The sequence below is a fragment of the Gracilinanus agilis genome, chromosome 4 (genome assembly GCF_016433145.1).
Source record: "Gracilinanus agilis isolate LMUSP501 chromosome 4, AgileGrace, whole genome shotgun sequence".
In the NCBI taxonomy this organism is placed as follows: Eukaryota; Metazoa; Chordata; class Mammalia; order Didelphimorphia; family Didelphidae; genus Gracilinanus; species Gracilinanus agilis.
Genome location: NC_058133.1, coordinates 121,442,488 through 121,457,301, shown reverse-complemented (window position 1 = coordinate 121,457,301; position 14,814 = coordinate 121,442,488). Strand labels below are relative to the sequence as shown.

Here is a 14,814-nt window from a genome sequence, read left to right as displayed (position 1 = left end):
GGCAAGCCCTGAGACTGAGAGTGCCCAGGAAATCTGGCCATTTCTTCCTTCTACAGATGGAAGGTCATACTCCAAGACTCAGACTTGAAACTCAGAGAGCTATTCCTCAGGAAGTCTCCCAGAAACTGGAGGTTCAAGAACACACTGTCTAGCCCATGTAGTCAATTACCTATCTGCCCCTGCCATCTTCCTCTTGAAAATTACCATTGGCAGATTCTATGGATGAGATTCAATATGGGAAGCCCCAATGAAACATGTTATACTTGCTGGGTTTCTACAGAAGGTAAAATGGAAAAAAGCAAAAAGTCTTGAGTCTTTCCTGAAGACTCCACTTCATAGGCCAGCACAAAGGGGTGGCTGTTTCCTCCCATAAGAGTCTGCCTTCCCAACCATTTAACCTAATTCACCTCTTTCATCTTGTAACAAATCCCAACAGCGAAACCAGTAAAATTAAGATGTACTAAGGGCATGCTCCAAAGCAACCAAATCAGTTTTGATTAAAACTACTCAGTGAAATTGAGTTTCACTTGAGAAAGAAATTAGATTTCTTTAATTCTTTCAACAGAGTTCAAATGTATATTGTTGATGTCCTCCATAGAAAAATGCTCTCAAAAATCCTGAATAAAGATTCACCCAACCCCCTATAAATTTGTCAAGTTGATTACTGAGATCCCTAATCAACACCTTATATATACAAATAGGAGAAAGGACACCAAATTTTGGTATGGGTATGTATGGGTATCTGTAAAATATGGGTAACTGTAATTTACATTTCAAAATTCAGTTAGATAAAAGTTTAGTTCAAATGCTATTAAAATAGTAACCATTACAATGAAAGTCCCCGGTATGACAAAAAGATTTCCACAATAAAAATGTAGTACAATCAAAGAACTGAATTGTCATTTAGAGGAATGGAAATGTGATTTGCTCTGCAGTGAAAAGTTTACACAATTTCAGAAATAAGGAAGGGGCTGACATTGGTCAAAGTGGATTTTCAAATAAAATAAGGGGGTAAAATTTATATTAAATTCAATCACAACGAAAGGGTAAAAACTGGGAGGAAGACTTTTGTTCTATGCATTTTTGCCAAAAGAACACTTCCTTTAAAAATAACTTCTTTGCTGTGAATTTGTCCAGCCATTCTGGAACACATATTTCCAGAATGATGCAAAAAAACATGATTAAAGCAACCATCCTTTACCTTGATCTCACTACTAGCCATATAGTCCAAAGAGGTTAAAGTTTGTGGGGACACAGAGGGAAGGTCTGGTGCGTGCCAAAATGCTTACAGAAGCACTTTTTAAATTTTTTCTTGTTTTTTATTTACATGTAATCACAATTTTTAACATTTATTTTTAAAACTTTTGAATTCCAAATTGTCTTCCTCCTTCCCCTCTTTCCTTGAGAAAGCAGCCATTTGAATATAAATTAGACATGTATACTTATACAAAATATATTTCTATATTAGCCATGTTGCAAAAAAAAAAAAAACACTTAACTCCAACCCCCTCCAAAAAAAAAATCAAGAAAAATAGATTTTTAAAAGTATGTTTTTGGCCAGCTAGGTAACTTAGTGAATTGAGAGGAAGGTTTAGAGATGAGAGGTCCTGGGTTCAAATCTGAACTCAGAGACTTCCTAGGTGGGTTACTTTAGGCAAGTCACTTACCCTCCATTGCATAGCCCTTGCCACTCTTCTGCTTTAGAACCAATACACAGTATTGATTCCAAGATGGAAGATAAAGGATTTTGTTTGTTTTTTTAAAAAGTATGTTTCAAACTGATTCTGACTTCACCAGTTCTTTCTCTGGAGGTAGACAGCATTTTTCATCATATCCTTCAGAATTATCTTGTGTGTAATTGGAATTCTGTACCCTTGAATTTCATTTCCCAGCACCCCACTCTCTTCCTGTCTTTATGTACTGACGTAGGCAGGATATACATTCTGTGTGGTTCTGCCTTTCCTTCTCTTGTCTTCCTGTCACAGCTTTGGTGGAGCAGTTTTTTTTAAACAGGCAAAGAAAGCTTGGACAAGTGATATATTTATGTTAGATAATTACCCCTTTATTCATTTACTTCTAGTAATTATTAATAAATATTATAAAATATAATATTTGGAGTACTTAGATATTAATTTTTAATCTTACACTTGGATCCCTATATTACCGAGAACAGCTAAACGATTCAAAGTTGATCATCATACAATATTGCTGCTTCCTTTGGACAATGTTCTCCTCGATCTGCTCACTTCATTCTGCATCAGTTCATATTAGTCTTCCCAGGTTTTTCTGAAACCATCCTGCTCGTTATTTCTTATAGCACAATAGTATAGAAGCCCTTTTTTGTCATAACAAAGACCTGAAAATGAAGTTAACTTTCCATCAAGTGGAGAAGTGTTAAACAAATTGGGTTTAAGTGACTTACCCAGGGTCACACAAGTTCGGAAATGTCTGAGGTCTCATTTGAACCCAGGACCTCCTACCTCCAGGCCTGGCACACTATCCACTGTGCTACCTCACTGTGCCTTATATTAGAGATTCTTAACCTCAAGTCCTTGAACATCTTATGGGTCCTTGGATGGATTTCAAAGGGTCTATGTGATTGAATGGAGAAAAATTATATTTGTTTTTCAGGTTTATGCATTTTATTTGATGCATTTAAAAACAGACTCTCACCAGTTGCCAAAAGAATCCATATAACACAAAATTCCAAGAATCCTGGTCCCTTCTAACTCTAGCATTTATATCATGTCAACTATCTCTACATATTTATTTTTTTCCACATGTTTTTCCCTTTCTCAATCATAAACATTAAAAACAATAACAACTGTTACTGAATAGCTACTAATCGTCAATTCTAAGTTCTCTAAGGGTAGGGTTAATATTTCCTTTTTTTTTTTCTTATATTCCCACACACAATATCTTGTGCAAAAGTCTTTACCAGATCAAAATTCCTAACTGTGTATTCAATGTGTGATTTTTCTACTTTTTCTGAAAGAAGCCAGCAGTAAATGTTTAGATAAATAAGAATCAATGACATCAAACATGTTGTCTGTTAACTTGATGTTACCAGAGTACTTAAAAGCAGGGGAAATGGAATATGAAGGAGACTTGAGTTTTAATTCCAGCTCCTCTACTTAGGAGTTGTGTGATCTCATGAGACTTTTTGCCTTCTTTAAGCCTCAGTGTCCACATCCATAAAATAGGAGTGACAATATCTCTGCTAACTTACCCCTAAGGCCATTGTGATGGCAGCATTTTGCTATCCATAAATGATACAAATATAAGCCATAATAGCATACTGGAATCAGCTGGAACTGGCAACAAGAAAGCTAGTTATTAAATTGTTGGTGGGAGCATTTATGAAACACTGGAAACTGGGGAAATGACACAAATCAGGGCTTGATTTATTGTTAAGAATACTAAGAAAATGATTTATTGTTAAGAATATTAAGATAATAATAAGTGGGGAAAGAATGCATAGGAGAAGAGAGAGGGATTTCAAATGGGTAAGAAGAAAATTTGGAAGGTAGTTTTGAGGGATTTGATCTTGTACAGAAGGCCAGAAGTTAAATTTGGAGAGGACGATAAGGTTTAATAAGATTCAACTCTAAAATATGCACTCCATTTTTTAGAGAGAGCCAGTTGTTAAACATTTAGCAGCACACCTCTGATTATTACTATTAGTTAGGCTGGGCATTATTTGGGGGGGGGTTATATTACTTGTTTAGAAAAGCCACTCTTGTTGGACGATGCAAAAGTAAACTTTTTTCTTTTGTCCCCTGAAATAGAGTATTTATTATATGCCTGCAATGTGCTAAGTACTTTGTAAATGTCATCTTATTTGGTCCTTACAACAAACCTGGGAGATTTATGCTATTATTAGCCACATTTACAGATGAGGAAATTGAGGCAAATAGGATGAAGTGGTCACACAGCCAGTAAGTGTCTGAGGTCAGATTTGAACACGGGAAGAGGAAACTTTCTAAATCCAGATCTGGCATCACTGCACCACCTAGTTGCTCCCAGAAATAGAAGTGATGCATAAAATAGAAATAAATTTGTACTTAACATAAGGATACACTTATTAAAAAAAATTAGAAGAAACAAAGTGGAATTAGGGCAGGAGGTAGTGGGTTTCCTGTCAGCAAAAGTCTGAATAAATCACCTGCTTCATCATTTTGGGGGTACAGTTTATTGGGTCTCTAGCACTTTACTATTGAAGAGTTTCTTGTTCAGGCATGGGTTGGACTAAGTGATCTCTGAAATCTGTTCCAGTTCTGAGATGTGATGAGTCTGTTCTCTTGTACTGACAGTCTCCAAAAAGGCAACTCTATTGGAAGAAATTGGCTCCAATTTCTTGACCTTTCCTCACTGGATCCTTGAGAATATATGGACCATCTTGACCTGCTTCAAAAGAATTTGCAATTTGCTGCCCTGGCAGGCAAGCAAGTAGTGCCCTTGAGAGTGGGAGGATGAGTACATTTCTGTCCACTATATTATGATACAATGAAAAATATCCTTTTTGGATTCTGGGGCTATACCTGCTTACTCATGTGATTTTTTACCTACTCCAAAGTCTGAAGGAAGAGAATGGTAAACAACATGTATTTGTCCTACCACATATAAGTCAAGCTTACCTTTGACCCAGCACAATAATTAATTTTATGCTTGAGGCAAGAGTGTGAAATGTGCCCCTATACCCTAATGGTATGGTGGGACTGGAATTTTTTGTGCCTTTCTTGGCATGCCTTAGGCAAATTCTTCTTAAGGTCCTGCCTCTGACATTCCAGAAGCCCAAAGTTGAACATCTCATCAGTATTAACTAGACATCCTTCTTCAGAACTGAGAAAATTCAACTGACCAATCAATCAATAATTCATTGAAAATAATTAATGATAAATGATAAAAATAATAAATAAGCAATTAATTACCTATGATGGGCCAGACATTGTGCTAGATGCTAGGGAATCAAATACAAAAATGTAATAGTCCCTATAAAATGAGAGAAGAGAGTTTGCATCCTATTGGGGAAAACAAAATCCAATCTTCAGGCCTCAGCCACTTCCCAGCTGTGTGACCCTGGGCAAGTCACTTGACCCCCATTGCCCACCCTTACCACTCTTCCACCTATGAGACAATACACCGAAGTTAAGGGTCTAAAAAAAAAAAATCCAATCTTCATTAAAACTGACAAGCTTTAATTTAGCATCTTATAGAGGGTGCACAAAGATGAATGACAGAAGACCCTAATCCTAAAAGGCTTAGAATCTATTTAGGAAGATAGAAAATATACACAAAAAGATAAAATATGCATAAAAGATTAATGTACACAAAAAATAGGAAGGCAGCATATACTGGGATTAAAAACAGCAATCTAGCTTTTTAAATTAAGTGATCATTGAAGTCTGAGGTAGCTGGAAAGACATCATAGAGAAGGTAGGATTTGATCCACCCCTTTAAGGAATAATGGAATTTATCTAAGCAGAAAATAGGCAAAATGGTCTTCCAAACAGGGAGAAGTCTCAGAAATTCAGTTATCTTTGCTTCCTTCTCCCAATTCACCAAATCCAATCAGTCATAAAATCTTCTACAACACTTCCACTCAATTCATTCCATTCTTTCCATTCCCACTTTCACCATTTAATCCACTCTCATTGGTTCTCACCTTTATTGTTGGGGCAGACTCTCATTTTGTCTCCCTATCTGTGCAGGTATCTCTTGCATCCATCCATCATTCTTTTTATCTACTACCATATTTATCTCTATAAATCACACTACTGAATGAAATCCATACTCCACCTAAAATTCAAGGTCTGCCATAATCTCTATTTGATCTACTGCTTTCTAAATTTATTGGTTTCTCTCTACCCTACAATTGGGCCAAGTTATTATTTCCTGATTACCCCATACCCACTTGTGCCTCTTTAATCTTCCTGGAAAGCCCTCTTCCAATTGTCCCAATCAATGTTCTCGGCAACTCTCTAGTCACTAAGAAGGGAATGACCTGCATTGGTAGAAGGAGTTCTCTCAACCGAGAGTCCTTTTACCAGTGAAATCAGACATTGAATCCCTAACTCCTCCTTTTTTTTTTTTTTTTTTTTTTTTTGGTGATTTGGAATATCTCCTATGATTATTGATAATTGGCAATCCTTTTGAAAATTGTTTGTTTATATCTTTGGAGTGATGTCTCTTGGTCTTACATATTAACACTATATCTTAGTTTTGGAACTTTATTGGATATTTGAAGCATAGATAAGAGAAATGCAAATTAAAATAACAGATAACAGGTCTTATTTCATACCCAACAAATTGCCAAGGGAGACCAAAAAAAAAAAAAATGGAAATAGTCAATTTGGGAGGGAATGGGGGAAGACAAGCCCATTAATATGCTATTGGTAGAACTGTGAATTGGCTTCTACCCATTCTGAAAGATTATTTGAAGCTCTGTTTAAAAAGTGAATGCTATTTTTTTTTTTTGCACAAATTGTGAAAAAGAATTTAAACTCTTTTGTCTATTTTAAGTTAGTCAATCCTGGAGTGTTCTGCCATTAACACTTAGTAAGAACCTTTAACTAGAAAAGGAAGTTCATATCCTAAAAGACCATAAGCACGGCCCCAGCCCGGGCAGTGCTAGGTAAATTGGGAGACTGATTGATTCCTGAGATGTGCTGAGGAGAGCTGATGGAGAAAACCGCGTATAAGGGGAGCCTCTGGGACCCTGGGAGTCTTGTGGGAGCTCAGCTTGATTAGGCATTCAATTCTGCCTTGGTGGCTCGAAGAGTTCAGCTTCAGTGACTCACTTGGGTTGAAGAGGCGTTTGCAGACTTCCACCTGCAGATTGGAACGTGGAGGCTGAGACTCTCCCGCTCTTCTGGACAGAGATTGGAACTTTGTGGGGGAGCGAGCTAGATTTCTTCCAAGCAGACTTAGAGAGGTAGGCTAGAAAATTCCTTATCTCCTTCCTACTTTTTCTTCTCTTACTAACATTATTTTGCTGTAATAAAGCTACTAAAGCTACTAACATATTCATAGTTTAATTTTTAGTTATTATAAATGATGACCAAAACATTTTTAATACTTATATTTGTCAAAAACATTTTAATTTTTACATTTTGGCAGACCTAAGAGGTTTGAAGAGCTCTCAAACTTCTTCGATTTTCTTTAATTTTTACTCTCTCTAAAACTATCCTTAAGTCAATTCATTAGTAACTAGAATTCATGGAGTTCTTACTCCGCTTTAAGTTGGTAGAACAAAATAGACAAAAGGGCAGATTAGCCACAAGCTACAACTGCTGGCCTATTTCCTAAGCAAATAGGTAAGTCCTAAATCTTTTTTCTCTCCTTTTACTGAGAAGAGCCGAGTGCCTGGTGAGTCTGTTGTTTTTTGGGTTTTTTTAGCAACAATCAGTCCCCTCTGGGCTTCACCTAGGGGGACGCTTCCACCACCCCCCTACTCCCTGCCTCCTGGGAAGGCTACCCCACCCCCACAAGCTACCACCTCACAGCCCAGAATTTCAGGGTATTGGAGGAAGTTAATAAGTTCAGCTTGGCTTTTTATTAGCAGGTGTTAAATACTAAGCTAAAATGAACAAGTTTAGCTTTATTTTGTTCCTAGGAGTCCACATTTTCTTTTTTAAGGCCCTTTCTGAGCCCCCATGTGTCTCTAGCATTAGCTTAAATGGGAGGTGGAACACTGGGGAGAGCAGTTAGGAAGAACAGCAATAAAGATAACTAAAACTGCTCCCTTAACCCTGAAAAGCTTTCATAGCCTACTACGGGCAAAATCCCAGCAGCCCACAGCCTGTGCTCTCCACCCAAGCCTTTTTGCCTTCCCAGACCAGCTCAGCAAAGCTGCTTCCCTGCCTGTGTGGCTGTGGAAGCAAATGGCCTCTAGCATTTTTTACCCCTAGGTAAGAGGGGAAGAGAGAAATCTCAACACCCTCTTAGCTAAACTGGGACTATACCCTGAGGGGTTTTACCTACAAGAAAGTGTGTTTCATTTTGCCTAAAATTTCAGAAATCTTTTGCTTTTTCTTGCTTTCCTTCCCAAATTGTCCCAGATTAGTAGGGAAAAAACAAACTGGGAAAGAAATTTTTCATAGCACATTTCTTAGATAAAAGTCTTATTTCTCAAATATAGAGAACTAAATCAAATTTATAAGAATACAAGTCAATCCCCAGTTAACAAATAGTCAAAGAATATGAACAGTTTTCAGATGAAGAAATCAAAGCTTTTAATAATCATATGAAAAACTGTTCTAAATCCTTTTTCTGGAGAAATGTAAATTAAAACAACTCAAGGTACCACCTTGAAGCAATCAGATTGGCCAATAAGACAGTAAAGGAAAAGTGATAAATGTTGGAGGGAACCTGGCAAAGTTGGGACACTAATGCATTCAGGTGGTAGTGTGAACTGATCCAATCATTCTGAAGGACAATGTGGAACTAGGTCCAAAGTGCTAAACATCCAGCCATAGCACTGCTGGGTTTGTACCCCAAAGAGATCATAAGGAAAAAGACTTGTACAAAAATATTTATAGCCATGCTTTTTGTGGTGGCAAAAAAATTGGGAAATGAGGGGATGCCCTTCAATTGGGGAATGGCTGAACAAACTGTGGTATATGGAATACTATTGTGCTCAAAGGAATAATAAACTGGAGGAATTCCATGTGAACTGGAAAGACCTCCAGGAATTGATGCAGAGCGAAAGGAGCAGAACCAGGAGAACATTGTACACAGAGACTGATACATTGTACTAAAATCAAATATAATGGACTTCTGTACTAGCAGCAATGCAGTGACCCAGGACAATTCGGAGGGACTTATGAGAAAGAATGCTATACACATTGTTATATAATAATGGAGGCAGGTCCTCTGGTGGTATGAGGAGCTGAAGCTGAGTGAATGTAGAAATCCCTAGGTGTAACACTAAGTTGTGGTGGTGAAACACTAAGGACCCCGCAGGAATATCTGTGAAGAAATTGTTACACCCAGCTTCAGTACAACAGTGTCCCAGGATAAGTAGTCAAGTGAAACTATGGTTTAGGTTGCATAGCTCTTTTAACTGCTTATCCTGGCTCTAAAATGTAGATAAATGCTAGTTGACTGTGACTTTACTTTGGTTGGAAATAATCCCTCTTTCTTCAACTACCCAAGGATATGATTGTTAATCCTAAGGTAAAGAATGACATTCACCCAAGTGAGTTTAAGATTTAATGGCAACAAACTTAGGGAAAAGGAACAGGGAATTGAAGGAGAGAGGGGTAAAGGAAATCCTTGGCTTAAGCTATAGATCAGGGATCAGCAACCTTTTTGGCCATGAGAGTCATAAACGCCACATTTTTTAAAATGTAATTTCGTGAGAGCCGTGCAGTGCTCACAGTGCGGCTCCTGTAACAGCGCCTGAAAAAAATGGACTTTATGGCTCCTGCAGAAAGAGCCATACCTTGCTGACCCCTGGTCTAGATGATCAGATGCTATGAGGATTGAAGGTAATCCGGGTTTCAAGTTTGACTGTTTTTGTGGCTTTGCCTGCCAGTCAACCTGGCAAAGCCAAGCTGTTTAACCTGAATCAGGTTTGATGGTGATTGATATTGCTTCTTCTTGATGAGGAATTAATCAGGATGCTCAGTATAGAGTCACACAGGATTTGAGAGTGTAGTAGTGATCAGTGCTGGTTGCTGGTATCCTAAGTTGACCTTGGTCTAACCAAACCCAACCAAGACTCCCACCAAAATCCCTTCTCCAAACTGAAACCCCCTTTGGTGCAAAATCCTGCTTTTTATAGTCCCTTCCAGCAACTGACTTTTGCTCCTGCTGGCTCATGCCAGGCTTGGTTCATTCTAAGTTCCAAACTGCTAACTATCAATCATTCTGCTTTTCATATTGCAATGCCAAATAACATTACAACATTCAGAGGAAGAACTGTGGGAGCAGAAACACAAAAGAAAAACAACTGCTTGATCACATGGGTTGATGAAGATTTGATTTGGGATGTAGACTCTAAATGACCACCCCCCCAGTGCAACTATCAATAATATGGAAATAGGCCTTGATCAATGAATGACATGTAAAACCCAATAGAATTACTCTTTGGCTAAGGGAGTGGGGGGAGAGGAGAGAAAGAACATGAATCATATAACCATGGAAAATTTTTCTAAAAATAAATAAAAATAAAAAACAATGTATACCCTTTGACCTACCTTACAATAGTATTGGTAAAATATCTTTATAATAAAAGATGAATGCTGGGTAATTTTAATGATCTAGCATGACCAAGGGAAAAAGATGAGAAAACACACCTCTCCCCATCTTTGCAGAGCTCTACAACCGTGAATGTGAACATAACATATCTTATGAAGCAGATTTTGCTGGGTTTTTTCTCTCACTTTTTTTCTTGTTAAAACAGATAGCTGAAGGGATAAAGGAAGGAGCAATATAATATAAGATGAAGGTAACATGAAAATAAACAAAAAAAATTTTATAATAAAATTCTGGTTTTAATCAACTCCCAGCTCCAAAACTATTTCCACCAGTTATCATCTTTGCTGATGTTGGAAGAAGTATGAAAAGGCATATAGATGAAACCAAAAAGCATCAATAAAAATGAGAAAAAAATTTAAAGAAAAATTAATGTTAGTACATCTAAATACATTCTCTTAACTCTACTCCAATACCCAAAAAACTAATTTCATGACTCTGTTTCATACTACATTTTGTAACCAATTTATTGGTGGGTTACTTTTTGCAAATGCAATATATTTGAAATCTAAAAATATTTCATGAATAAGATTTTTTGTCTCTATACTATAAAATTTTTTGTCACTATAAAATCCTTTTAGTCAAGTTTGTATCTTTTAATTTTCTTTGTTATCCTTCCATAGCACAAGTCATACAATTTTCTGCTAATACTGGGTATCAGTGAATCCTTAATAATTTGATTTTTTTTCTCCTCTAGATTTGACAATTTGATAAGTGAGAAATCATGGAGCTGCCCAAAGAGTACTTATTTCTCAACCTCTTAATTCTAATGCCTTCTCTTACTTCCTTTATCCTATATATAGCTTATTTTAACATCTTTTGTTTGCTTGTTCTTAAGATTTTAAGCTCCTTGGGGGAGGAACTATATTTTGCCTTTTGTCATATTCTCAGGGCTTAGCAGGGCCTGCTCACACTAAGTACTTAATAAAATGTTTGAATGAGTAAATACCAAATCTTTTTATTTAATTTTTCCCCTATTACATGTAAAGTTTCTAACTTTTTTAAAAGAACCGAATCTAGAATTTTCTCCCTCTTCCCAACCCCAATTGAGATGACAATCCATGATATAAATTTTACCTGTGCAATCATGTAAAATATTTTTTCATATTAATCCTTAAGGAAACAAACAAAAAAGTGTTGGAAAAGTTTGCTTTGGTCTGGATTCAGAGATTCCATCAATTCTCTGGAAATAGATGGCTTTTTTTTTTTTTTATCATGAGTCCCTTAGGATTGTTTTAGATCATTGTATTGGCAAGAATAGTTAGGTTAATCAGTTGTTCATCACACAGTACTCTTGTCAATGATCTTCTGGTTCTGCTTACTTCACTCTACAAGTCTTTCCAGGTTCTTCTGAGCTCCTCCTGCTCATCATTTCTTATAGCACACAATAATATTCCGTTCCAATTGGTTTTCCCCTTGATTTCCACTTCCTTGACCCAAAAAAGAGCTGTGTATATATATATATATATAGGTACTTTTTGTTTATCTCTTTGAGATACAAACTTAGTAATAGTATTGCTGGGTCAAAGAGTGATTTATAGTCTTTTGGGTCCAAATTGCCCTCCAGAATGGTTGAATCAGTTCACAACTCCCCAAACAGCTCATTAGTGTCTCAAATTTTCCCCACATCCCCTCCAACTTTTGTCATTTTCCTTTTCTGTCACAATAGCCAGTCTGACAGATGTGGTGTGGTACTTCTGAGATATTTTAATTTGCATTTCTCTTAATAGTGATTTATAGCATTTTTTCATGACTCAAGAGAGAGTTACTTTGTCTGAAAACTACCTGTTCATATCCTTTGAATATTTATCAATTGGATAATGTCTTGTATTCTAAATTCAATTCATTTCTCTTATGTATATTATATACTATATGAATAAAGGAGACCTGTTGTAAAATTTTTCTCTCCATTATGATTATTGTGTATTATTTTTCATCCTATTTGCCCTATTTATTCTTTTCTCTCTTCTTTCATTCTATCCATTCTCAAGTGTTTTGCTTCTGACACCACATCCCCCAATTTGACCTTTTTATTAGGCTTTCACTCCTCTTAGCCCCTCCTATTTCCTATAAGATAGATTTCTATACCCAAATGAATGTGTGAGATTAAACACTAAATCAAATGGTCATTTCTCAATCTTTATCCATCTTGGTTTCAATGTGGCACTGAACTGATGATGCCTATCTTAATGAAGGCCAATTTGTTTTTGTACTTTTTTTTCTTACAGGTTAACTATTATACCTATCATCTGAATAATAGCGTAGGATTTCTAAGCATTCTCACACACACATATTTCCCCAACCCCCAAAGGTCAACAGAAAGAATCAATTATTTATTTCCATAAGTTATGTATCAATTTTTTATTTAAACACTTGTGTTATCTATGGACACTTCAAAATCATAATTTCACTATAAACAAACTATACACATCTTTTACTTACTCCTAAAATACATGGTTTTCCTTTTATTTACTCAGGTGGACATATGGATCATCATAATTCCTTCCTCAAATTCTCTCACATGCCTCCTGCTACAGACTAAAACTAGAAATATAACATATATTTCTGATACTATTGGTCATTTTAATGAATATAACATAAAATGTGGTCTGTTGGTTTAATGCATCATCCTCCACTTAGCTGAATATTTTACAATTTAACCCACATAACTATACAAGACTATTTACATTACTGTACAAGGAGGAACATAAAGAGAGAATGAACACATTCTTGTTCTAACATTGCCATCTTAAAAAAAATTCAACAATTTTAAGACTGACTAAAACAAAAGCCTCTATGAAAGGCTTTTACAAAATGTTTAATTCCTGTGGTTTGCAGCCCTGATACTCAAGAAAAGTCTTTTAAACTTCATTGAACCTTACAAGATACTTCTTTGGAATGTTTGACTCGCTTGGTTCTCATGTTCTCTTTAGCTGCATCATCCAAAGGTTTTTTTGAAAGATTATTTGTAGACAGAGGAGATCTTGGGCTAGTTTCTGCACCTGTCACAACCGATTCCACTTTGTGCTGATGGACATCTTTTGCCTACAACAGAAACATCTTTGTTTTAATGAATACAAATATTTCTGCAAAATTAAGAAAAATGTATATAAGCAACTCTGAACCGTCAAACACTTTCTAAGTAGAAACTGTATGTGTTATTGTTTCTCATTTCCTGAAGAATATGATTTTATTTATCAGGGAAAAAATAAGAAGAAAGTATGGCCTGACTGAGTAGGCAGCAGAGTGATGGGAAAATTCTAGGGCAATTTAGGGGTCATTTGACTTCATCTGAGTGTGAAGCCTGGCTTTTTCTGCAACTCTACATGAGTCACTAAGGATTTTTCACTCCCAATCCAGTGTTACTTCCATTATCCAATGTTGGTGACAATATATTTAAACTCAAAATTCTAATAATTCTTTTAAGTGATTTATAAAGACATGCTACCTGACCTCAAAGTACACATCCTTTAAAATATTAAAGGAAGTACAGAAATATATTATATTCTTCGTGTATTATTTATTAAGATATTTGACTAAACATTGGCAGAGGCAGCTGTCTGATGACAATTCTCAGGAACAGAACTTCCTGATACACTAAATTAGAACTTGCTTCTTAAAATTCAATTCAAACATTTAGCATGCTTATTTGAGTAGATATAAAAAAATGCCTTTATTCTCATGGGAAACTTTGAGTCTAACACAGAAGCTAAGAGTTGAAAAGAATTGTTGCATTAACAAATGAAAGGGATAGGAACATTGGATGGGAAAGATAAGGGTTATTTATCAATTTTATGATGAACAAGAGGAATAATATCAATAAAAGCTATATGTGATTGGATTTGAAGGCAAAAGCAGAAAAATATGATTTTTCTCTTATACCCCTCTAGCCAGTATGCTTTGAACATAGTAGTTGTCTAATAAACTACTAGATGAATGGAAAACTATAGCCGCAATCAGGAAGATGAGAGTAATTTTAGTATAAGCCAATGCATGTAACAATATTTTGTTAAGAAATGATCAGATAGGAGGATATTCCTAAACCTAATGCCTTCAAAACCCTTTCTATTATTTACTTTTTTTTAAACCCCCACCTTTTGTCTTAGAATCAACAATAAGTATCCACTCCAAGTAAGGGCTAGGTGACTTGCCCAGACTTTCTAGGAAGTGAAACCAAATTTGAACCCAGGACCTCCTTTTTCCAAGACTGGCTCTCTACCCACTAACCCCACCCCCTCAATACTCTTTCAATGAGGAAAGGAGAAAACATTTTTGCATGTAAAAATTATAAGTCAAGCCAAAAGATCAAATAATTAAAATTTTTTCCTCTTGAACAGCTGCAACCAGTTCTCAAAATAGATAGGACATAAATAATATAGTTTGTGTTAAGTGAAATTCTACTAATGCATACTTAAAATATAAACAGAGTTTTGTTGAAAAATCACCTGTGGTGTAGTTTTTAGAGCTCTGAATTTGGAAACAGAGGACCTAGGTTCAAATTTCTGGCTCTCAGGTACTTGAGCAAAAACACCTTTTGTGGGCCTCAGCTTTCTA

General features: G+C 36.1%; 1 protein-coding gene across 1 annotated transcript in view; it reads right to left on the bottom strand.

Moving 5' to 3' along the window:
* Positions 1-13,128: 13,128 nt before the first annotated feature.
* Positions 13,129-14,814, bottom strand: part of CENPF (centromere protein F) — an 84,360-nt gene continuing 82,674 nt past the window's right edge. Inside the window, exon 20 of the mRNA XM_044674957.1 lies at positions 13,129-13,305. Within this exon, the coding sequence (XP_044530892.1) occupies positions 13,129-13,305 (177 nt within the window). The remainder of the gene's footprint in view (positions 13,306-14,814) is intronic.